We start from the raw sequence: 25,588 nt of genomic DNA, 5'->3' as shown, positions 1-25,588 counted from the left end.
ACTAAATGCAAAATTCCAATATAATACTGTACTTTAAAATGTCATGGAGAAGTTGAACAAGGAGACCTCGGAGAATGTGGTCTTACAATCTTTACATTTCACAGTTATGACCTTCAGACCATACGTGATGTAAGACTGAGAGATGAGTTTATTGGCTTCATCCTCAAGAGGGTGAAATAGTTGAAAATAAAACTGAATGGAAAAATCCCAGGAAGTACCCTACAACTTAAGGTAAGATTTATTTCTGTCATTTTGCTGGAGAAATTTTTCTCGAAAAATGTTTTTGGATTTGGGGGTCTAAATAAAATGCTTAAAATAAAGTGTGTGTGGTTTTTATGTATACACTGTATTGTTTCAAAGAGGATTTAAAACAGCGTATAGGCATAGAGAAAACAACAAAATAGTATGAAGGACATGTAGGAAAAAAATAAAGATAGAGAAATAGAGACAGGAATGGAGCTGATTTAAAAAACTGAATTTATATTGTGATTAGGCCTTTACTTCCTTAAGGTAATTTAAAAAAATTATCCAGCACTAAGAGTTTTACGTATTAGTATATATTTTTTCATAATTTACAAAATATCTTCACAGGTATTATCTCATTGGACCCTAAATTGAGTATGTGGGGCAGTTATTATGTACATTTTCCAGATAAGGAAACTGAGGTTCAGAGAAGGACTTGAAAAAGGAGTCAATTTTTTCATGAGATGACACTGCTCTGCAGCAACTGATCGTTACAATTCCTGTGTACAAATAAGTAATGCATCTTAGGTCTATGCAAGAACAATATACATTTGACTGCTGTGGCCCTGACATTTTCATGAGAGGATTACTATCTACTTTACAGGTGGCTTTAGATCTGGAGGTTGGATAAACATAAAATTCAGGGACTTCAGACTTGGCACAGAGCACTTGGGCAACATTTAACTTTATAGATGAGTACAGACACTCTTTATACTGCATTACTTCTATAGCTCTACATTCATTTATATGATTTTTATGTACCCAATTCTGACCTTGCTCTTCAGTTTCCCTTGTGTCCACTGGATAAAGTTCTATCTGTACAATGACATGGCTACAAGACCCTGCATGACCTGGCACCAGTGACATCTTCGGCTACTCACCTTCTCCAACAGTATGGGGATGTTCTAGAGTCTTAAAACTTAAGGACACTAGGCTTTTGTGTAACATCTGGATTGATAGAGTTGTCCTGCTGGGACTATGAGTAAAGGCCGTACCTCTGAGAACAGTAAGGAACTGAGATGCTCCTGGAAGGAGGGGACATTCCACATGTCTATCACCAGAAAAGACTTGAGTGAAGGCATTCAAATGGGAGGGACAAAATGGCTTCTGGAACCTAGAGGCCTTGGGCAGGGACCTCTCGTCCCCAAGCTACGATGAATGAACCAGGTTATGCAATTGCAGGTAACTTTTCCTATCAAATTCTTGTAGGCCATCCTTGAATCATTAGTAAAACTCTCCTCCAAATACTCCAGAAAAAAACCTGAGTTCACACTTATGAGGCCATTCAAATCATGTGGCAACCAACCACAGCCAGCCCAGCATGAAGATGTCAATAGAATTACATAATGAAGGATCCCAAATGAGGAGAATATTAATAGGAACCAGGCCACTAAATCCTACTCACTTCTCGCCTTTATGCAACTTTAAATTCCCCGTGAACATTGCTCATTCTGTTTCTTGGCCTAAACTTCTGTTCCCTTCCTTAAACTTGTCATTTTGACACATTCTTATTCAACATTCATATGCCTGGTTCAGACATCATCTTCTCTAGGTAACCTACGCTGACACTTACTCTGTCCTCTATTCCCTCTTCCAAAATCTGTGCCCCTTCAGAACAGGGTCTGCCTTTAGTTGCAATGCCTAACAGTTCACAAAACAAAGTACATACTCAACGTTAGCTGAATGAACAAAGAAGTTTTGTTTATTCCTTTAAACGTATTTTTCAATAGGTAATTCATGAACACAGAAAAAACATACCAAACCACACGTGAATGATTCAGTGAAATGTCGATCTTCCTCCCATCCCACTCACCCCCTTGGTGCCAGTTGTGTTTCCTGTAAGGCTGACTTGACACACAGGGTATTTAAGTGTATTCCTATCATTTTACGTAATGGTAAAAGGAAATGTATTTATATAACAAAATATAACTTACAAATATAACTTATTACATATTATAGTTGTTATGTATCATATATAAATAACAAACAAATATATATTTATACACAGTCCTAAGTCTTGTTTTCGCCGCGTAGTACTCCACCGGAGGGGCATACCATCACTTACTTCACATTCCCTTATTTACGGTGTCGAGTACACAACTACTTCCATTTTTCACTGCCAAGGCCGGGTCTCCAAGCACAGAAACACCACCGCACTCCAACCCACTTCAGGGCGGCGCCCGCATTTCCAAACACCTTTCCACGCTCCCAGGGCGGGGCCCTGGGCGGAACCCGACCTTCCCACCACGAGCCTCGCTCCCCTTCCGAAGGGCGGAAGAACGCGACAGTCGCGCACGTCGCAGCGACGGAAGCGCACCCTCCCCACCCCTCCCCCAGCGCCTCAGGGCCACCAGGGTCGCTGTAGCTCAAACGTGCCGCAGCGACCAGCACCCGGCTTCGTCCAGCTCCGGGCGGACCCGGCGGACGGGGCGCGGCCGGCGAGGCGCTGGACTGGGCAGGGCTCCGCTGGGCGGGGCTGCGGCCGGTGGGCGCGGCCGGCGGCGGGCTCCTCCCCTTTACTCCCGCGGCGCCGGCAGCGCAGCAGTTCCGGGTCGGCGCGGAGGCGGGGCGGAGACGCTGAGGAGGCTGTTATTGTTCGACTGTGCGCGGCCGGGCGCTGTCTTACTCGGCTCTGGCGGTGTCGGTTGGTCTGGCTTCCTCTCAGCCCCTCACTCCCGGCGGCTGACGGAGGCGGCGGCGGCGGCGGCGGGCGGGGCCTGGCGTTTCGAGGCCGAGCGGCGCCGGGGTGAGGGGCGCGGAGGAGGAGGAGGAGGAGGAGCAGTAGCCGGAGGAGGAGCCGTGTGCCCTGGCACCGAGCGGCCGTGGCGATGGCGTACGCCTATCTCTTCAAGTACATCATCATTGGCGACACAGGTGAGGGCCTGGGGCGCTGCCAGGCGGGTGTCGGCGACCTGCGGGTCCCGGCTGAGGGGCAAACGGCGTCTGGCCACGGCGCGGGCGCCGATGCCGCCCGGTGCCTCCCTGCCGGCTGCGCCGCTCCATTTCCGCAGTGCTGGAGCTGGTGACGTGGGCACTGCGAGCGGCCGCGGCCTGTCCAGGCCTGGGCCGCGGCCCCCGCCCCGAGCAGTCGTGCAGCCAAGGGCCGTGGCAGCCGTTTGCGACGCCCGATCGGGAAGTGTGTGACAGGAGGGCCGCCCAGCCCGGGGCCGTCAGGGCCCGGCTCAGTGGATTGCAATCCCTCGCCAAGGCCCCATCACCTTGGGCCTCTTTGCAGCGTCCGGGAAAGAAAAAGGGAGGCAGAGGAGAGCAGAAGGTGATGGGAGGAGGGTCTTGGGTTTCCTGAACAGTCCCACCTTCTCTGACCTACGTGCATCTTCCAAGGCCCGGGCAGAGCGCTCCCTGGTTCGGGACAGCCAGCTGAGAAGAAGAGCAGGAAACCTTTAAAAAAAATTGCTGTTTTTTTCCTAACACCTTCAATTCCCAAATCAGAATAAATCACATCCCATTACTTGACGGCTGGGAAATCCCTTTCGAGGTCATTAAAGCATGAAAGAGTTCTGTCGACTTTTGCCACGTGTAAACTGGGCTTATTTGGTGGTAGTTGCAAGGCCCTTCAGTGCTGTGGGTATGAGCTTGCGTGTGTGTTTGTGTGTCGGAGACACTGTGATTTTTTTTTTTTTTAAGATATATCAAACCCAGGGTCACAAGTGCCAATTTTCAGGTGACCTGATGGCTGAAGCAGAAAGAAATTGAATTATTCTCACTTAAAATAACATCGGTGTATATTGCACAGATAGTAAACAAACTGCTAAAATATTTTTTAATACCTGTGATTTTGGTATTGCTTGACTCTAATAATACTGAGGTTTCTTTAGGTGTTGTAACTATTAATATACCAGACTCTAATTTCAGTGATGACTCTTGCACAACTTTGGACCCTTTGCACAACTTTGGAAATGTAAGCTGCAACTGGTGGTTGCACTAGTGAGTTAGCAGATTCAATAAGTAACACAAGAAGCATGTTGACTGCTGCCTAAAAGAAAAACTTCCTGCTATAAGTAACCATTTTTCCGCAAGTTTTTGTTGTTGTGTGTATGGAAACTGGATGGTTTTCTACAGGAAATCCTGGGAAAAGTAGTGTTTTGCAAATGTTTAGTAGCAAATTTATGTGCCTTTAAAAATGCTCTGGCATATTTTGAGGGAAAAGGAAGTGGGGTTCTAAAGCCTACTGGCGAAGTTTGGTTTAGGTTGTAAAACCAAGATTGGAGAGGGTCTTCATGTTAACTGTCATATGAGTAGGTTTCAGAAGTAGAGAGATTATGGACGTTAGTAGTAATGAAGATGCAGATTAATCTTTGCAAGTTGCCTTCTTGGCAGGATGCTTATTTACTTAGCATCTACTACAGGTAAGGCATTGTGTTGGGAGTAGTAGGGCTACAAATATTAACAAGTTGGTGTTCTCTTGGAATTTGCCCTCATTCAAAAACAATCCCTAGGCAATTCAAAAGAACATATTCCTTTCTTGCCATTGCTGTTGTTAACCACGTAGTTCAGGCACTGAGTACCTGACATTGGACTCTATACAGCGGTACTTTCTCCCCACTGCGGTTCAGCTTGTATAGTTTGGTTTCAGATTTATCTTCTTGAAACATGGCTGTCAGGAAGCTATTCCTTTGCTCACATTCTTTTGTTTCACCTTCAAAGAACTCCATATGTTAGCCTCTGTTGACTTTTCTAACCTTCTTTCCCATTCACTATTCCTTACCTGGCCAGTGAGGCCCAGGGGCTGATTGCTCTGCTTTTTTTCTGGTCTTTGCTGCTCTGTGGGAGTTGGCAATAATAGTCCTTCAAAGTCTAACCCTGGCTTCCATAATGCTTTCAGAGTCAACATACTATAGTAAGCTCTTTTGATGTGTCAGGCGTCTCCTGGTATGCTGGCTGAAAGTGATTACTCCTTATCTGGATGTGTCTCAGTTTGTATCATTTTTCTGATATTAATCCCAGACTGTTTTATAGATACTTGCGTAGGCACCTATATTTGATTATATACTTCTTGAGGGCAGAAAAAGTGTTTTGTATGGCTTTGTATTTCAGGAAGAACCTAGTAGAAGGTCCTGTACATTAAAGTAATGAAAGAAAAGCCAAACAGGCCACTGTGTGCCTATTAAAATACGTTAGTAACTTGACAGCAGAATTTTTTTAGCCCAGATCTGCCACTGTCTTACAATTGACTTTGGCAGAAATCCTTTACCATGTTTCCTTCCCTCATTAAATCAAATATAAAGTGAAAATTGGTTTTTAACAAGCCTGGCCTAATATCACAAGCAGATCATTATTAAGTATAGAGGGAGAGAAAAATTGTAATAAACCTATAATTGTTACTCCTAAAATTCTGCCTATCGTTTTAACCTCATCACTAACCTTCCCTACCACTCAACTAGGCACACAAAAGCACAAACCTTGTTGTGTTCTATCTGAAATGCCCCTTCTTGCTGTGCACACCACCTCTCCCCCCACCAAAAAAAAAAAGAAGAAGAAGAAAAGATTTAGGTTAGAACTTTTTCACCTAACCAACTCCTATTCATCTTTTAAGATGATAACCTCACCGCTCCTTATTGCATCATACTGGTCCCCTCCTCTCTTCCTTCGTTGTCTCCCTCTTCTTCTTTTCTCCTCCCCACATGCTTTTTTTTTTCGTTAAAATATTTTTAAAAAATATTTTTTGGGGGGTGATATTGGGGACAGTGTGTTTTCCCCAGGGCCCATCAGCGCCAAGTCTGTCCTTCAATCTAGTTGTGGGGGGCGCAGCTCAGCTCCAAGTCCAGTCGCCGTTTTCAGTCTTAGTTGCAGGGGGTGCAGCCCACCATCCCATGCAGGAATTGAACCGGCAACCTTGTTGTTGAGAGCCCATGCTCTAACCAACTGAGCCATCCTCCTGCCACTCTGGCAGCTCAGCTTGTTGTCTTCAGTCTAGTTGTGGAGGGCGCAATTCACTTGCCCATGTGGGAATTGAACCTGCAACACTGTTGTTCAGAGCTTGTGCTCTAACCAACTGCGCCATCTGGCTGCCCCCCTTAAAATCTTTTGAGGACAAGTACTATATAAAAAAATAAACAAGACTAGCCTGGCTATACATTATTATATCATCTGAATGTATTTTTTTAATTGAGATATAATTGACATATAGCATTTTATTAGTGTCAGGTGTGCAACATGATGATTTGATATATGTATGTATTGTGAAATGATTACCTCAAGTTTAGTTAACATCCATTGCCACGGTTACAAATTTTTTTTTCTTGTGAGGAGAACTTTTGAGATTTACTCTCATAGTAACTTGCAGCTATACAATACAGTGTTGTTAACTATACTCACCATGCTGCGCAGTACGTCCCCAGGACTTACTTTTCTTATAACTGGAAGTTGACCTTTTGACTGCCTTCACTTCATGATTCTAAATAGTCTTTTTTTGTTGTTTGTCTGGAAAGCTTTTGTCTTTGTTGTAAATGTAAAGGTAGGCTTTTTGGTGTCAAAAAATTTTAATAGATAAGTGGATGGGCCTTTGGGGGAGGATGCAAGGCTTTACCTGAAAGGTGATGTTTGAGCTGAAATGGGAATAGTGAGTAGGGATTTGCTAGGTGGGGAAGGAGGAGAGATGTCTGGTAGGTAGTTGGAAGTGCATGTTTGCAGTTCAATCTGTCAATCTCACGGATATTACTGGTGGTTTTTAAAAAGAGAGAGAGATATTGGGAAGTTAAAAATAGATCCATTTTATTGAAGACTTTGAGTCTGAAAGAAGGAAAGAACAAGTTTAGAATTGATTGCAAGATCAGGTTGGCTGGTGTGTGTGTTTTAAGATGGAAGACTTGAGGTTGAAAGGTTGAAAATACAGAGGGAGGGCAGGAGCAAAATCCTAGAGGACTTGTGAAGGAATGGCATGAGATTCTCTAGCGCTTTAGAGCTGTAACAGAAGGAAGGAAGCCCTCTTCCTGTGGGAGACTCAAAGTTGAGTTTCTGTGGATTCTTGTGAATCACCTAGGGTGTTTTAAAAAAAAAGAAGATTAGATGTCCCAACCCCCAGATATTTTGATTTGAGCAAGTTTGCTAGAATATCTTCAGAAAACAAACGGTGGAAAAAACTGGCAACAACATGGATGGACCTAGAGAATATTATGCTAAGTGAAATAAGTCAGGCAGAAAGACAAATACCATATGATTGCACTAACATGTGGAATCTCAAAAACAAAATAAAGCAGAAACAAACTCATAGATAGAGAACAAATTGATGGTTACCAGATGGGAGGGGGTTTGGGTGAGATGGGTGAAAAGGGGGAAGGAATTAAGATGCAGATGGCCAAATATAAAAACATTCAAGGAGATGTAAAGTACATTAAAGGGAATATGGTCAATAATATTGTAATAACTATGTATGGCGTCAGATGGGTGCTAACTTTGTAAGTTATATGTGTCGTGCGGGGGACCCTGCTAGCTCCGCCATTTGTTGTGCGGGGCGGCCTTTGGGGTCTTTGGTCCCGCTCCCCGCATAAGAACACAGGATGTGGCTAGGCCAAAAAGGAACACCCACGGAGCCATAGATAGGGGAGTCATACCACTATATTCTCTCTGGCGGCCAGGGAGACACACACAGTAGCAGCCACATGATCGGCATTCCGCCATTCACTTTTCTGCCTGCCAACCAACCAACCAATCAGTGCAGCCCCGCAGGTACATCAGTAGCCAATTGGCTAACCGGTTACAGCTGGTGGCCAACCAATCACAGTTGATGGTCAGTCACTACCTGAGCCAGCACCTCCCCATGCAAGGCGGAGAGCCTGGAAAGTGCTCTCTGGGACTCTGCCCCCACAATATGACTGTCGAATCACAATGTTGTACACCTGAAACTAATACAATATTGTATGTCAACTGTAACTGACACTTTTTAAAATTTTTTTAAAAATTAATAAACTGGGAAATTCAGAGGTAGAACAAATCCGTTAAATTTTTTAAGTTATGAAATATGCATATTTTACATATATATGCATAGTTTAATTGTTTTGAAGAAAGTAATAAATCAAACACCCATGCTGAGGGAATACAGGTCCTCATCACATACCTCTCCCTCATTCTCAGGCTTCCCCTGGCCTGAATTCTGTGTGAATTCTTCCCTTGCTTTTCTTCATAGTTGTGTCACTTAGCATCCCTAAACTATATTGTTTAGTTTTGCCTGTTTTTAGATGTGTTTAGTAGTTCTTTAAATCAGAAAGCTAAACATGTCTGAAACTACCTTTTAATGTCATCTAAGATGTAAACAATATATTTCTGTTATACTTAAATTTTTGTTTTATACATTTTATGTGTAGTCTTTAAAGATTTTTGACCAGCCTTTCCTTTTCTCTTTGCTTCTTGCTCCCGCTAATATTGTTGTTGCTCCGGAGAATTTATATTGCACCATAGAGGCTGTGACCCTGTGTTCTCATTCCTCTTTCCCTTTCTTCACCTCTCTTAATGAACCTACCTCCTCCTCATCCCAAAGAATGCCCCTCTTTCTTCCTTGGTGCTCTTGTCCTTTTTGTCTCCACTCCATTCCTACTCCTGCTCCAACATGAAATTAATTCTCTCCTTTATCATCCCACTGCTTCCCCTCCCCCATTTTATCTTGCCAGCTCTCCTCTTCTTGCAGTAGCCAGTCATTTTGCTGTTTTATTTGAGCAGATCCTCATTTTGCCAGCTCAGCTGTTTTTCCCTCTCTGGCCCAGCTGTGCTTGCTCCATTTTGTTTTTCTCTACTCATCTTCAGTCTGAGAGGCTGTGTCCTTTGCTGCAAAACAAGCAGCCACATTCTGACCTGCCTTGTCCCCCTCTCTAACCTTTCATTTTCTACATGAAACTTTCCCATTAGATTTCATAAACCTTGTTTATTTTCAAGTTTTAAAATACGCTACATTCTAGGTGTTATTCTTCACTAGTACCTAAAGGCTGCCTGGCAAAAAGATGCTAGATTCCCTCTGCTATCGTACACACGTAATCACCCCGCTTCAATTCCTGCACTGTTTGTTAACTCATCCTTGGAGATGTTGTTTTAGTAGACCTGCGGCGAGCCCTGGACATCTGTATTTTTTTAAGGTGTTGTTTGTAGTGGTGGAACTATGACATTCCTCTCTACTGGTCAGTCATAGGCCTATTTTTCTAAAATTGATTCTTTTCTCTTGCCAGATTTTCTGCTTTCTGGGATTTTATTTAAGTCATCCCTAAGATATATCCAGGCTGAATTTATATAGAATTCTCCATCACATTAGCTTTTGGCACTATGTCCATGTAGTGCCAAAATTCTCACGAGGAATTCTCCACACTTTTTATAGTACATGCACAATAGTGAAAGCTCCTTATCTTTTAATCTGTCAACAGATTTATGAAGTTACCATTTTATAGATGAACAAACTGAGCCATGTCATTTGGGGCAAATTACTTATTCCTTCCCTCCTTTTACCCCCACCTCATAAGCTTTTACTTTTCCTAGCTGTGGTGTAGCTCTTCAAGTTTCTCCCAGTTCTCCAAAATATTCCCGTTTTCAGGTGTAGCTGACAGTTAACTGTTCTGGCCAAATCTGAGGGAGAAAAGGAAGAAAATAAATATTGATGGATGCATCCTGCAGTGAAGTTCTTGAAAGCAAGACAGTGCCTGGCGCAGCGATAGTGCTTCCGGAAACCGTAAATGTGTGCGGGTAGCCTCTGCTGGGTAGCCTCGTGCACTAACTCATTTATTTCTGTTTCAAAAACAATTAAGGGCACTGAGGTTAAAAAAAAGTTTACAGTTTTTTTAATGCAAATGAGAGAAAGGGTATGTATTAGTTTTGTGTTGCTATTGTAACAAACTGCCACACACTTAGCAGCTCATATTTGTGTAATTTATTATCTTACATTTCTGAAGTTCTACATGTACATGTCAGATGTCTGACTTGTGTCTCTCGTCTGGCCAACGTCAAGGTTTCTGCAAGGCTGAGTTCCCTTCTGGAGGGTCTTTGCTCATTCAGGGTGTTGGTAGAATATAGTTCCTTGCAGCTGTAGTGCTGAGATCTCTGTTTTCTTGCTGGCTGTCATCTGAAGGCTGTTCCCAGCTTTTAGAGTCCACCCACATACCCACATTGCTTGGCCCATGGCCCCTTCCTCCATCTTCAAAGCCAACAAGGGATCAAGTTCTAGTGTCATTTCTTTCTGATTCTTCTTGGGTCGTCCCCTCTCTTTGACTGAAGCGGGGAAGGTTTTCTACTTATAAAGACTCATGTGCTTAGACTGGGTTTACCTGGATAATCCAGGATAATCTCATCTCAAAGTCTGTAATCTTAATCACATCTGCGCAGTCCCCTTTGCCTTGTAACATAGTCACAGGTTCTGGGTATTAGGGCATATATGTCTGATGGCGGGGCATTATTCTGCCTACCCGAGGGCGAAGGAGAAACAGGAAGTTGAAGTCTGAAGCAGCATTAATACTTGACAATGACATGATGTGGACACCTTTTTGAAGTGAGCACTGTACTTAGCACTAAGCAGTGCACACAGAAAAACCGTTCGTTGCCCCGAATTATATTATCCATCGCTTTTTTTAAAAGTATGTGCATGCGTGTTCTTAATTATAACTGATAATGGGTCTTAATCTGGTGAAGAATGTAAATATGCAACCAGTATATTTATACTACGTATAGGGCCCTATATGGTGTAACTCATTGAGCCTGAACAGTGATTTCCATGAGGAAGACTCCGTTTTATAGATGAGGAAAGGGAGACAAATTGTCACATCACACAACTAGCAACTGACCAAGCTGGAGTTTGAGCCCAGGTCTTTCTTACTCCAAAGTCATGCTCTCTTCCATATTATACGTGTCTTCTGATTCCCACAAATCCCCTATCGGTCCTCTTCTGTTGGCTTCCTAACTGCTTGTCTGTTGAGTGGCTGTAGGAGTACATAGTCCCTCGTTCCCTTTATTAAAACAGATAACCACCCACCTCCACTCGTGTAAAATGGGGCAGAACTGTCCTCTGAATAAAACAAGGAGTAAGTTCTTTCTCTGCCCCTTACCAGCTATGTGAGCTTGAGCAACCTCTTTAATCGCCCTGAGTCTTGGTGTCCCCAGCTATAAAATGGAATGAAATAATATGTATGGCACTGTCTTGAATAAGAAATGGTTAATATTTCATCTTCACTTTTTATCCTGCTTCTTTGAATGTTTCTATACTTTCCCCATATGCATGTGAAAAACTAACCCAAACTTGACCAGTGCTGTATAGTGTTTAAGTAATGTTGTTCACAGCAAAAATAATTTCTTTTGCCCTCGTATGTCCTAATATGTTGTGGGTTTTTTTCCCCTCCACATGCCTGTTTAGCTTACTCATTTGTCGCCAGCTGATACTCTCAGTCTGCTGCTTTTGACTCTCATTGTTCCCTAGCATATGTTGGTGTTTTCTTGTACTTACTATATTTGTTTGTGTCTCCATATTTTATGGAAAGTTCCTTACTTTAGCAACATTATTTTAACAACATTCAAAATTGTTTATCAAGATGCATTTTATTCCAGGTATCTATATTTTTTTGCAGCTTGGCCTTACTTAGTCTATATGACCATCCAAGTCCACTAATGATTTAGAAAGACTCTAGGATTTTGTTCTAGGAAAGGACCCATTTGATTACAAAGAACAGAAACCTACTCCAACTAATTTAAGAAAAGAGGTTTGATATGGATTTAGAGAGGGCTCATAGGAATCCAAGGAAAACTCTGTAAATAAGTCTTGGGAAACTGGTCACTCTGAAATCTTTATTTTCCTCTCATGGCTTCTCTTTCAGCCCTTGAGCTAATTAGGAATATGTGTTTTTGGTTTTAAATATGCTTTTTCTTTTTTAAATCTTTTCATTATTGATTTCTGACTTTCTGTCACTTAGGTAAGAGAATATAGACTATGTGTATTGATTCTTCAGTGTTTGAGGCTAATTTTGTAGACGAGTTCTCAGTGTTTATACATGTTCCATGTGTGCTTGAAGAGTATATTGTTGTGTACGCGGTACATTGCATTAGATTCGACTTGCTGTTTGTGTGGGTCATATCTTCTGTATTCTTAATAGTCGCTTGAGTTTTGGGGCAAGATGTTGACATATCCTATTATGATAATGGATTTTTTTTTTTTTTTTTTGGTAGTTCTGTCAGATTAATTTTTTTTCCCCCAGTAAATTTGAGGACTCCTTTGTAGTAAGTGTATATGGGCTCAGGTCTTTATAACTTGCTGGAGTGTTAATTATTGCTTTGTCATTAAGTTACCCTCCACTTTTACATTTTGTGTATTTGGTAGTGTAGTTTTTGGTATTTAAATGTTTGAACATTAACTTTTCATTCATGTTTGCCTCGTATGTACTTTTTATCTGCTTTTAGTTTTTCTTGGAATCAGGGTTTTTTAAATGTCATATTAATGGAATTGTACTTGTTCTGAAACTTTTTTGTTCAACATTATTTTTAGGGATTTATCTGTATTAATATATTTTGCTCAATTTTGTTGATATTAATTGCTTGATTGGTTTAATTTTAATTATATTCTATTGTTTGACTATACTGCAATTTTCCCCTTCTTTCCACTTGAGGAAATTTTAGGGTGGATTTTTTTTGTTGTGTTGTAAAAGACAGTATTTCATGGATTATTCTTGTGCCTGCCTCCTGGAACACTTGTGCTAGAGTTCTGGAGAGAAACCTTGAAGTGGGATTATGGATGGAAGGTATACACATCCTCCGTGTGACCAATTAATCTAAATCCCTCTCCAGAGTAGTTAATCACTTAACTCTTCGTTCTTGTTTTTTTGGCCCTACTGTATCACTTCTTTTTAAGGCCTGTGTTTTTTCATATAGCCCATTGCCATGTTTCTAAAAAATTCAATCTGAGAAGGTAAAACCAGGAGAATTTAATCACTGAAGAATTGAATGTATTTCTACTATTAGGTCCTACTCTGTTCAGTCACATGGGGAGAGATCGGGGCACAGGTCACAGGCACGCCCATTTGCCGTGGGTTTTGGGGTAAGGCAGGCACGTGTCCCACACAGGAAGCAATACGGTGGTCGTGTTTCCCAAGCGTGTATAGTGTCACCTATTCCTGGAAGGACAATGTAGAAAGAGTCTAATGGAAGGAGGTGATACCTTCACTAACTCTTAATTGTGTAAATGAACAATTAAATTCCTGAGTTTTCTGTTTATGAAATGTATATAGGATCTGCCTAGTGCACCTAGGGTTGTTTTTCTCTAACATTATAGCTGTCTTTGAAATTCAAGTGTCAGTAATTTGTTTCCCTTCATTTATTTCCAGTTGAGAGTGGTGTATTCATGCCTGGTCTGCTGTCCCCAGCATTATTAAAATTGGTGGCTGACTCCCCTGTTAGCATTGGTCCACCTGTAGCAATAACTACTATGCATCTGTGAGGCAAATAATATATTCTAAGTTCTCTCTGGTTATGTCAGCTTAGACAGCACTTCTGAAAATTTTCCAAGATCCTAGTATTTGTAATTAGAATATCTTGATCAGTGTGGTGGCTCCTCCTGGTAAAATTCAAACCTGTTTAACTTCAGTTTTCTCCTCTAGAAAAAGGCAGTAGTAATTAATGCCTGGCTAGTCTAGCTCAGGATTTCTGTGAGTTTGAAGTTAACAGTGTGTGCAGGTGCCTTGTAAGCTGCAAAGTGCTTTATTAACAGTAATATGTTAAAGATAATTTTTCTAATCTGTTGAGCATCCTGAAATTAAGTTAGTAGTGGAGGTTGTGTCTACAGAGAAAGCTGGTCACTGCTGACTTTAAGCTGTGATTACTTGAGTTGAAGGAAACAAGATCACGTGTTAATGTGCAAAATGGTGGTTCTTTGATCTTGAAATTCTCTGGATTCCATAAAAGAAACTGTCTTTTTCTATTTCAAATGTCTTTATGGCCCACTTGAGATTGAGAAGAATAGCAAGTAGGAGGTGCTCTTTTTTATTAGTTTTCAGGAAAGAGATGCTTAGTTGTCTTCTAACTTGAGTTCTTTCACAGCTACTCTTTCTTTTTTTTTCTTTTTTTTTAAGATTTTATTGGGGAAGAAAACAGGACTTTATTGGGGAACAGTGTGTACTTCCAGGACTTTTCCAAGTCAAGTTGTTGTCCTTTCAGTCTTAGTTGCGGAGAGTGCAGCTCAGCTCCAGGTCCAGTTGCCATTGTTAGTTGCAGGGGGCGCAGCCCACCATCCCTTGCGGGAGTTGAGTCGAACTGGCCACCTTGTGGTTGAGAGCCCGTGCTCCAACCAACTGAGCCATCTGGGAGGCAGCTCAGCTCAAGGTGCCATGTTCAATCTTAGCTGCAGGGGGCGCAGCACACCAACCCTTGCGGGAGTCGAACCGCAACCTTGTGGTTGAGAGCCTACTGGCCCATGTGGGAATTGAACCGGCAGCTTTCGGTGTTAGGAGCATGGAGCTCCAACCGCCTGAGTCACCGGCAACTTTTGGTACCTCATGATACCTCTTGAATGTTTTCTTTCAATTTTGAACCTCTTTGGAAAGAGGCAGATCTACAAAAGAATTTTCATTATAAATGAATCTGTTGATCAAAGGTTATTGTCTTATTTCTTTGAATAAGTATTTATAGTTCAGTTTTAACCATTTCACAGGGCAAAGTAAAAGTGCACGTGTCTAAAATCACTTACGCTCAAAGTTTTACTTCATACAAAAATTAATAAATAGGGAAATGAGTTATTAGTTATATATTAAAGCAGTAATAATTATATGCTTGGTGAATTGATTCCCCAGTTCTTCAAGTAAAGGTATTTGTTAACTTTTTCAGGATAACCTTTGGTATAATGTAAAGGGATTCTTGTGGTCTAAGTGGAGTTTTAACTGGTTGAATAACCATCTCCATAAAGGGCTGCCCGTGTAGGCAAGCTGGAGGAAGTGTGCTGCTACATTCAGTCCCGGATTTTTACATTTCATAATAGCAACAACTTGGATAAACTCCAATTTGGTTGAAAGAGCTAATGTGTAGATTATACCAGACAGAATGAAAAATGACCTTGCCTGGCTAAATTTAGCAAAATTGAATTTAATAAAATGAAGTTGAGGCCCTATATTTACTTTAAAAAAACAACCATACAATTACAATTTGGAGGTCAGTTCGTTAAATAGCAGCACGTGTCTAAAAACGTAAAGTTCTACATGACTTGGTTCAATATGAGTCAGATGAGTAATAAAGCCAGCAAAGGAATAAATGTGATGTTAGGTTAGTAAAAGTATAATGTACAGACAAAGCAAGTAATAGTTCTACTCCGTCTGGACTCAACTACAATTCAGTATGGAAACTCTTGTTTCAGAAAGACGTCTGCGCGTTGGAGTCTGTGCTCAGGAGACCAATCGGGGTGGTAGGAAGGCTGTATCGACCATGACGTCTTAGGACCAGTTAAAATAACTGAAGCATTTTAACCTAAAAAAAGAGAAGACTTAAAGGAGAATATAATGACTTTCAAACTTAGGTTACTGTCGTATGAAAGAGGGCTTCAACAGCCTTTTGTGGCTTTGCGCCCACAGAACCAGGGCCATGAGTAGGAAAGAGGATAGACTTGGACTCCCGGTGAAATGGAAAGAGCCTGTTAAGTGGCGAGTTGGTTTTTCCTTGGAATTGTTCTAGCAGAGGTTTGATCGACATGTATTAGGGCTTGGATGATGAATTTTATGCAGAATAAAGGATGGATTGGACTTTTTTTTTTTTTCTTTTTAAAGAAATTTAAGATACCATGTAGGCAGTTCCTGGAGGAATGGCTCATAACAGATTCAAATTTTGGGTAAAATTTATTGAGCACCTACTGTATGATGAGTGCTATAGTCAGGCTTTCATAATTGTTCTCACAGTAATCCCAGGTAGCTATTGATCCCATTTTACAACTGGTAAATCTGGTGTGTCATGATCAGATGTGGTCTCATTTGTTTGAATAATTCCCCACCTGCATATGGAAGTACAGGATTTTGTGGGGGGCTGAAGACTAAGGCAATCTTGGGACCATACTGTGAAGATCATTGTGTGGCATAGAGAGTTGGGTTTTTATCCTCTGGTAGCTTCAAAGAAGCTTTATCTCCCCCCCCCCCCCCCCCCGCGTCTCTAAATGGGATAATTTCTACCCTTAATTCAGATTTCTGACAGTAATTAATGAGCCCTTCCCACCATTTAACTTTTTTTTCTTGGCCTTTTTTTTCATGGCCAAAGGATGGGGAACATCCTTTCTGGTAAAGTTTCCTTTCTTGGAGAATTTACATGAGAAATGGAAAAATCATGTTGGATTTGAGTGTGAATATGTGAGTTTTCAGCCTTAGTCATGAGTAAGTCTTGCTAAAAAGTTCTACTGGTTTGTATTCTTTAGTGGCTTTTAGGATTTAAAAAAGGAAATCAAAATCTGCTGTTTCACAGCACATTATTTTACTTGTAGGCTTCCTTGTAATTTTCTTAGCAGAACAACATTTAATGTAATTATTTTTGGTCATTCTAGAAGTTCTGCTAGTTATTTAAATGCCACATCACTATGGAGGTTGTTGGATGAGTAAAAGTATTGCTTATACAGTGTTTGATGCTAAAATAGTTTTTTTTGAAAACTTACATGTTCTTCTTAATGGTGAAAATCATAAATCCTTATGGTAAAAATGAAAACGAAATACTTGACCGCTTTATGTAAGTGTGGTAAACAGTGGCTTGTGTATGCTTCCAGACATTTTCTATCCATCTGTAAATCGGTATGCGTGTGTGTATGTCCTAATCCCACCAATAAGATACGATTGATTAGTAATGTGTTGTACACCTTTATTTTTTTCACTTAAAGATAAACCTTGGATGTCTTAACATATTATCACATATAAATCTGCCTCATTCTATTTAAACATCTGCATAGCTGAACCATACTTAATTTAATCAGTTCCAAATTCTGTTAGGCCTGGTCTGTATAGCAGATGGCGGAAACCTATTGTGGTTAATTTAAGCAGAAGAGTATTTTATTGGAAAGATTGGGTGCCCCTCAGAATTGATTGGAAGGCAACATAATCAAGCTTGAAAATGGCAGAACCAAGGAAGGCAAGGCACAGCCAAAATTCTTACTGTCATTCACCTGCTAAAGATGCTGGGTGTACGCCAGTGGCCTCTCATCGCCACTGTAGCCCCCATGGATTCTCTCCTGATGGCCCCCCATATTGGAACACTCCTTCAAGATTCCATATACTGGACAAGAGCGTCAGATTGGCTCAGCCTGGGGCACAGCCTTGCCACAAATACTAGCAAAAATATTGTAGATGAGTTCTTTCATTGAATGTGTGGTTGGATTAGACACTAGAGAGTAGTTTCCAAGTTTGTTTTTTATAAGCCACAGTAATAGGGACATAATACATTGCAGTCCAACATTCAGATATGTGTGAGTGCATATATATATATCTCTAAAACAAGTTTCCAAACAGTAGTATCCTAACCATGTATAGTACATACAGTCTAATATTTGCTATTTTGTTCTGGTTCTTTTTTTTTTCCCCTTCCGCCTCTCCCCACCCCCACTACTCTGGTTCAAGCTGTTGTTTCTCAGTCTAGTTGTGTAGGACACAGCTCCCTGGCCCATGCTGGTGTTATGAGCTTTATGCTACCCCCGGCTGAGGCAATCGATCGGCCACTCATGCTGGCCACCAGCCGCTCACGGCAGCACATAGCAGCCCTCGGCAGCTGCCCACGGCAGCCCACGCCAACCCCCGGCTGCTCACGGCAGCCCAGCTCCAGGGAGAGCCATTGTTCACAATCTTAGCTGTAGAGGGCACAGCTCACTGGCCCATGTGGGAATTGAACCAGCGACCTCAGCGTTAGGAGCTCGGTGCTCCAACCACCTGAGCCACTGGGTCGGCCTGGTTCATTTTTTTAATGCTAGTTGTGATCCACTGAATTGATTTTATGTCCTTACTGGTTAAGGCATACTGTTTAAAAGCCACTACACAGAGGACCGCTGTGATTCCAACAAACTGTGGCATTCTAAGATTATGAAAGGTTATTAGTTATATACTTCAGTTTTCTTCTCTCTGATTTTTCTCACTAGCTATTTTACTCCATTACAACAAACTAGTGGGGGAAAGTCTCAGGAGTTGGGAGAGAAAGGAAAGGGATGCTGTTTTTACCACATTCTTCTATTTTACTTGGCATTAGCTTTACTAGTCTGTTATTTATCCCCTATAAAAATTAGCAAATCCTTCATTTTATTTTCTAATTTTTAAAAATTTCAATTGCATCAAGTTTTGTATTTGTGAAAGTATGACACTAAAAAAAGACAAAGAGGTCTTTCCTAAGAAAATCTAAACTTAGCTTATATTAAGAAACCCTCAATTTCACCAAATTAAATTTGATTTATTTTAATGAAGGCTGTGTTAATCATCTAGTTGTGTCAGTCGAAGTCCCACTACGAGACAGAAATTACACAGAAATTTGAACAGGGAGAGTCCAATGTAAAGAACCATTCACTATAATGTGGGATTACATTAAGGGGAAATTGGCTAAGAGGTAAAGAGAACTCTAAAGAATACAGTACCAGCAGCTAGAGGACACGGCCACTACCCCTAAGACAGGCAGAGCATGGATGGAACAAACCTGGCATCTAGACCTCTTTGGAGAGGCGTGGCTGAGGCCCACTGGGTGGTAGAGAATTTCACTGAGGGTCTGAAAATACTAAATGGAAAATTCCAGAAATAAACGACTTCTAAGTTTTAAATTGCGTGCCATTCTGAGTAGTGTGATGAAATCTCTTGCAGTCCCTGCCCATCCTGCCCAGACATAAATCATCCCTTTGTCTAGCGTATGTGCTACACACCCGGTAGTCACTTAGTAGCCATCTCAGTTACCAGGTCAGCGGTGTAGTATCTCAGTGTTTGTGTTCAGGTCACCCTTATTTTACTTAATAATGGCCCCAAAGTTCAGGAGAAGTGATGCTGGCAGTGCAGATGTGCCAAAGAGAAGCCAAAAAGTGCTTCCTTTAAGTGAAAAGGTAAAAGTTCTCTACCTAATAAGGAAAGGAAAAAATTGCATGCTGAGGTTGCTAAGATCTACAGTAAGAACAAATCTTCTATCTGTGAAATTACGGAGGAAAAAGAAAATCATGCTAGTTTTGCTCTCATGCCTCAAACTGCGAAAGTTATGGGCACAGCTCATAAGTGCTTACCGGTAGTGAAGGTGGAAGTGTCATTAAATGTGTGGGTGGAAGACATGAACAGGAAACGTGCTGAAATTCATGGCACCGTGTTGCACCAGGAAGCATTAAGCCTAGGTGAAGACTTCAGCTAGGGACCCCCTGAAATGAGTGACCACGTTCACAGAATCTTTATTACAGTGTGTTATTATAATTTTTCTATTTTATTATTAGTTATTGTTAATCTCTCACTCTGCCTAGTTGATAACATGAACTTTATCATAGGTACCCTGTTTCCCCGAAAATAAGACCTAGCGAGACAATCAGCTCTAATGCGTCTTTCGGAGCAAAAATTAATATAAGACCCGGTCTTATAAAATATAACATCACATAATATAATATAACATAATATAATACTGCTGGGTCTTATATTAATTTTTGCTCCAAAAGACGCATTAGAGCTGATCGTCTGGCTAGGTCTTATTTTCGGGGAAACACGTATGCATGTACAGGAAAAAACATAGTATATATGTACATAGGGTTCAGTATTATCCACAGTTTCAGGCATCCACAGAGTCTTGGAACATACCCCCCGGATAAGAGGGGTCTACTGTACAAAAAGGTGAATGTTACTGCTCCTAAGGGAGGAAAGTAGATGTGTAAACTCAAAATAAGCATATAGTGTGGTAAGTACTTAATAAAGTATGTATATTTTACTCTGGCCTTAGCATAGGATAAAAGTGTCAGCCTGCCTTCAGACATTTGGGAACAAAAAAGCACAGGTGTATTATTTTATTCTTTACCTTCTAACTCTTGTATTCCTCACAGTAGTCTTTTTAATAAGATAGATAATATGATTACCATTATGCAAATAAGCAAACAAAGCCTAGAGACCTGAAACAACTTTTTCTACCAGTGTCATGCATTGGATGCAAATCCAATCCAGCAGATTTGTTCTCTTGTAAATTGATGGTGCACTTTGAAAAGCAGATGGCTACAATAGTAAAAGTTTGCCAGTGTACAACACAGGATGAGGTACTACTACAAAGGAATTAAAGAGTGGATTAGATATGGCCCTGCCCTAAGCGCTTTATAGTCTAGCAGCGCTGAGGGAATGTGCTAAGGGCTCTGATTGAGGTGCTAGAAAACGCTAGGAATTGCATAGGGTCTAATGTGCCTGCCCTCCTTGGAAAACTTAGGGTAAGATGGCATTTGAGCTGATAAAAATGAGTAGGGTTTAGACAAGTAGAAATGGTAAATAATCAAAATGTAAAAATAGGAAAAGACAGCAAGGTAGTTGTCATTTATTGCACACCTGCTAAGTGCCATCATTTGTACCTTCCTCAGTATAAACCATCCAGTTTAAGTGTATGTAGACCCTGTGTCAGGCAGTTACAGGAAATAAGGCTGGAAAAATAAGTTATTTACACATGTAGGACCTAAGTAGGTATTAGGTTGTGCAGGTTAAGGTAGAGTTTGAACTTTGTTCTCTAGACAGTAGGAAAGATTGAAGTTTTTAAAGGAAAGAATGCAGGACTGTAGTTATATATATATATATACACACACGTATATGTATTCATATTGTAATACAGTGGCAGAGACATACTAGATGTTAAATGTAATCCTTTCCTTCTGTCTTCTTTCCTCATCCATCCTTGGCCTAGTCATATGTAGGACAAATTAGGAAGCTGATTAGGTGGTTATTCCAATGGTCCAAGTAGGTGGTGGAAAGGCCTGTCTAAGACAATGGTAGTGAAAGTGAAGCAGACAGGTGTAGGGAAGGATGTTGTAGAGAGTGAAAAAATAAAAGATGAAGGTAATTTACAGACACTTCCATCTAAGAAGAGTATGTACTTCAAAAACAGGCTCTTTTTCATTTATTTGTTTAATGTAAAGGTAATGAATACAGGTGTTAATGTTAAAACACTATGAAGGGCAGAAGATTGGATGTGACTGGGGGCAGCGGGAGTGAAAGATGACATCATACAAAGAGAAGCAGGTCCGACTATACGGAGGTTAAAACTTGGGCAGCTCCACTCCCCAAAGGAGCGGACTACAAATAGAGTGTATTATGAAAAGGGAAGGAAAAGAGTTACTTTCCACGGGAGAAACCTGCCGAACTCCCCAAGCCAGGTGATGAGGGGTAACGTCAGTAGTAATCAGTCATGTTGATAGTGTTTGCCCTTGTTACGATGTGATGAAAATTGTGCTCTCTCTGGTCTTCCTCCCAAATACCCGTAATTCCAGTCAACCAAGGGGAGGGGGTGGGGAGGGAATCAGATAAATCCCAGTTAAGGGGCCTTCTACAGTATGCCTGCCCGGTGCTCCTCAGAATTGTCACGGGCATCAAAAACAAGGAAGGACTGAGAAAGCCACGAAGAGCCTAAGGACACATGACAGCCGAGTGTAATGCGGACTCATGGGTGGGATCCTGGACAGAAAACAGACATTAGGTAAAAACATAAGGAAAAAAACCACAAAATTTTGGGAGAGGTAAAAGCAAAGAGGTTTCATAAAGAATTCAGGGTAAGGATTAAACTACTCAAGTTAAGGCTTCTCCACTCGCCATTGTGTGTCCATAGGTGCTCAGCAAATAGTGGCTAAATAAATACTGTGGTTGGAGCTCTTCCTAAGCCTGTTTTTGAAATGAATTTTCCCTTTCAGTGAGTCCTGACTTAAATTGTTGTTCTGAGCTCAGGTCTAGATTTGGTTTCCTGGAGTCCATGCCACCCCCAGGGTGAGTGAGGTCATCCCAGAAGCCCATTAGTGTCCCTGCCTCCTCCAGCCTTTACAGCAGAGGATATTGTTTTTTCCTCTGAAACCACACAATTATATTGACTATATTCAGTGCACATAACAGCCAGAAAGTCTCCATATTTAAAAATCCGAAGAATACCTAACTCACTTTGTGAAAGTAGATGCGTTATGGAAGCTTCCTAGAGGTTGTGGCACTTGAGTTAAGTTTTAAAGTAGCTATTTGCTAAGTGGACAAAAAGTCACTGAGTCCTGGAGAAAGAACACTTAAAAAATGCTAAATAAATATGTGCAAAGGCCCGGTGTGTGAGAAATACTGACATAAGGCATCAGAGACTTTCTGCTGATGCTGCCTGCTTTACTCGTTTCCGTGCTTTTGATCTCATCCCAGAAGTGTTTTAGTACTTGGAGTCCTTTAGTCCGTAAAACAGAGATACAGAAATAGATGATTTGCATAAGGGAAAGAAGACTGGTTCTCCACGTCTTCCTATTTCCTTCTCATTTTATTGATTCTTTAGCAACTCTTTCAGCATGCTTGTTTCTGTACCTTCTAGTGCCAGGGGAAAGATGTCTTACATTCTTAAAGCTACATCCTTTTGAGAACTTTCTTTAATTTCTTTATTTTTATTACTAAGCTCAGTGCCTGGAATATAGTCCTCAATAAATATTTTTTTTTAGTGTCTCGTCCTTTCCAGCCTTCACTGACAGAATTCTTAAATAAATGCTCTATATTCCATTCCCTTTTCCCTTTCCACTCATTCTTAATATTTGAGTTACTTTACTGAATACAGTAGGAATTATAGTCAGAGCCAACAAGACTGGGAGACAAGTAACATACAAGTCTAAGGAGAAAGGGATGAAAGTGACTAGTGATAAATGTTTTGGTTTCCCAGGGCTGTTGTAACAAATTATCACAAACTTGTTTTAGGGCTGAAAACAACAAAAACCCGTTCTCTCACAGTGTTGGAGGTCAGAAGTCTGATATCCAGATATTGGCAGGGCCACGCTCCCTTCGAAGGATCCACAGAAAATCCTTCTTTGCTGCTTGGAGCGTCCAGTGGCTCCAGGTGCTCCTTGGCTTGTGGCAGCAAAGCTCCAGTCTCTTTGCCTATCTTCAGATGGCCTTCTCCCCTGTGTGCATCTGTCTGTCCCCCCTTTCTCTCTCCCTCTTTTTTTAAAATTTTTATTGGGGAATATTAGGGAACAGTGTGTTTTTCCAGGACCCATCAGCTCCAAGTCAAGTCATTGTTTTCAATCTGATTGTGGAGGTCACAGCTCACTGGCCCGTGTGGGAATCGAACCAGCAACCTTGCTGTTCAGAGCTCGCGCTCTAACCCACTGAGCCATCCGGCTGTCCGGAATGCTGTTTTCTTTTTCATATTTTACACGTGTGGAAATGGACCTCAGTTTCTGTAACTAATTCTTCCTAGGTCACTGGTTATAAAATAATGCAAGTGGATTTGAACACTGGCATTAACAATTGTGTAAAGCTTGCCAAGTTTACTACTATTTTATTTAAAAAGAGCAGACTTTATTGTTTTTTCATGTTTCTCATGTTTCTTAATATGGAATGTTAGCACAAAGAAGAGTAAGATTTTCTATGTTTGCAAAATAAGTTACTAATATTTAAACCATCTCATCGTATCTCTTTATGTGATCTGTGTTTGAGGCCTGTCAGTTCTTTGGTACGACTTTACAACATGTAGATCTTCAGTGGATTACTTTTAGTCATGAGATAGGTCATTCATTCATGGAACTTTGTGACTTTTTTTTGAGAACCAAGTGTGGTAGATGACAATATGCAGCCGTGATTTCAGGATGATAGGTGGACAAAACTTTTCTTTAGTAGTTAGGAATTTGCCGTTACTTTTCTAATCTTTGCTTTTTCATATTTTAAATTGAAGTGATTCATCTTGTGATTTCTTTTTAAATTTTGTGTCGTAAATTACCCACTTAATATAGGCTAGCAGTGTTTCAAATTGTGGAGCTTCTCCTGGTCTTTCGATTCCTTCCATCTTCTGAAGGCAGACTGGACTGTGACGGCAGAAGTGGAATTGCAGGGCCAGGCCCACCAGCCACTGTTTCCGTACAGGAACCACAGTGCCAGATCCCCAGTCTGTCTATCCTGATTTTGCCACAGAAGGAGCAAATGTACTTGACATGCTGGCTGATTTCAATTTTCTTCACCATTTTCCTGAGGGAGGAGCCATAACGGATCCATATTTACTGACAATTCCAACCTTCTTACTGCGTTTAGCCATGTCGCCGCAAACTAGGTCAGAACCCAGAGAGCTGTCTGGTGAGCCATCACCAATTTTTAAAAATTACCTTGAAATTGTTTGGTCGGTTTAAGACTAGGAAAATAAACATGAGTAGAATACCTAGCACTTACACCAGTGTGTTTTATGGAGAAGGACCTATCGCCTAAAAATCACTGAGGAACTTATTAGATTCTTAGGCCCAGTCAAAGACAGACTGAATCAGAATCTCTGGGGTGGGGCTTTAGGAATCTGTATTTTTAATGAGTGTTACTTGTAATTGTTTGGCATTGATGTGATATTTAGGTACTTGGTTCTCAGCACACCACTGTGTCCTACTGAGGACCCTGAGTAAAGGAAGAAGGTACGGTGACTTCATGGTATGAATTCTAACAGCAGCATTATTAAGTGCAGTAATTGGTATTAATTAAAGAGCAGTTGAAGAGCCAAAGCAAACTTGAGAAAGAAGAACAAAGCTGAGGTAGCATGCTTCCTGATTTCAAACTATATTACAAAACTATAGTAATCAAAATAGTATGGTGTTAGCTTAAAATAGACACATAGATAAATGAACAGACTAGAGAGCCCAGAAATAAACTCATGCATATGTGGTCATGCATAATTTATGACAAAGGACCTAAGAATATACAATGGGGAAAGGACAATCTCTTCAATAAATGATGTTGGGGAAACTGGACAGTCACTTATCACATGCAGAAGAATGAAACTGGACCACTATCTTACACCAGACACGAAAACTAACTCAAAATGGATTCAAGACTTGAATGTAAGACCTGAAATCATAAAACTAGAAGAAAACATAAGGAGTGAGCTCCTTGACATTGGTCTTGGTGATGATTTTTTGGATCTGACTCCAAAAACAAAGGCAACAAAGATAAACAAGTGGTAGTACATCAAACTAAAAAGCTGCACAGCCAAGGAAATGCACAGAGGCCAGTGGTTTGTCCAGGGCTAGCCAAGTAGTGCTTTGAAGCACTACACAATGCTGACAAGTCATTCACAACCTCAGGGCCAAGGCTTGATACTCATTTGGGGGTATTTTGGTCAAGATCAGAAACTTCTAACAGGTAGAAAGTGATTGAGACTGGGAGCTGCTTCACATAGAATAGTCGTGGAGGCGCCTGGTGGTGGTGAGCAGACAGCCATGAGATTCTGTACATCGAGAGGGGAAGAGGGTGTG

At 41.1% G+C, this 25,588-nt stretch overlaps 1 protein-coding gene, 1 long non-coding RNA gene and 1 pseudogene across 10 annotated transcripts in view; 1 reads left to right on the top strand and 2 right to left on the bottom strand.

Moving 5' to 3' along the window:
* Positions 1-2,600, bottom strand: part of LOC141568681 (uncharacterized) — a 49,184-nt gene extending 46,584 nt beyond the window's left edge. For 5 of the 9 annotated variants that reach the window (XR_016021718.1, XR_012491885.2, XR_016021719.1 and 2 more), the window contains exon 1: positions 2,309-2,537. This is a non-coding gene — a long non-coding RNA (uncharacterized LOC141568681). Of the gene's footprint in view, positions 1-2,308 lie in introns of all 9 variants that reach the window. The other 4 variants (XR_012491892.2, XR_012491887.2, XR_012491883.2 and 1 more) reach the window with 4 other exon arrangements.
* A 72-nt stretch (positions 2,601-2,672) lies between these two features.
* RAB2A (RAB2A, member RAS oncogene family) overlaps positions 2,673-25,588 on the top strand; it is an 86,195-nt gene continuing 63,279 nt past the window's right edge. Inside the window, exon 1 of the mRNA XM_019716201.3 lies at positions 2,673-3,117. Within this exon, the coding sequence (XP_019571760.1) occupies positions 3,072-3,117 (46 nt within the window). The 5' untranslated portion in view covers positions 2,673-3,071. The remainder of the gene's footprint in view (positions 3,118-25,588) is intronic.
* On the bottom strand, positions 24,093-24,390 carry LOC109437173 (large ribosomal subunit protein eL43 pseudogene; annotated as a pseudogene).

This window comes from Rhinolophus sinicus, chromosome 7 (genome assembly GCF_057876585.1).
Source record: "Rhinolophus sinicus isolate RSI-liver-muscle chromosome 7, RSI-T2T, whole genome shotgun sequence".
NCBI classification, from domain to species: domain Eukaryota; kingdom Metazoa; phylum Chordata; class Mammalia; order Chiroptera; family Rhinolophidae; genus Rhinolophus; species Rhinolophus sinicus.
Note: the sequence above shows the minus strand (reverse complement) of the source record. Positions and strands in the feature narration are given on the sequence as shown.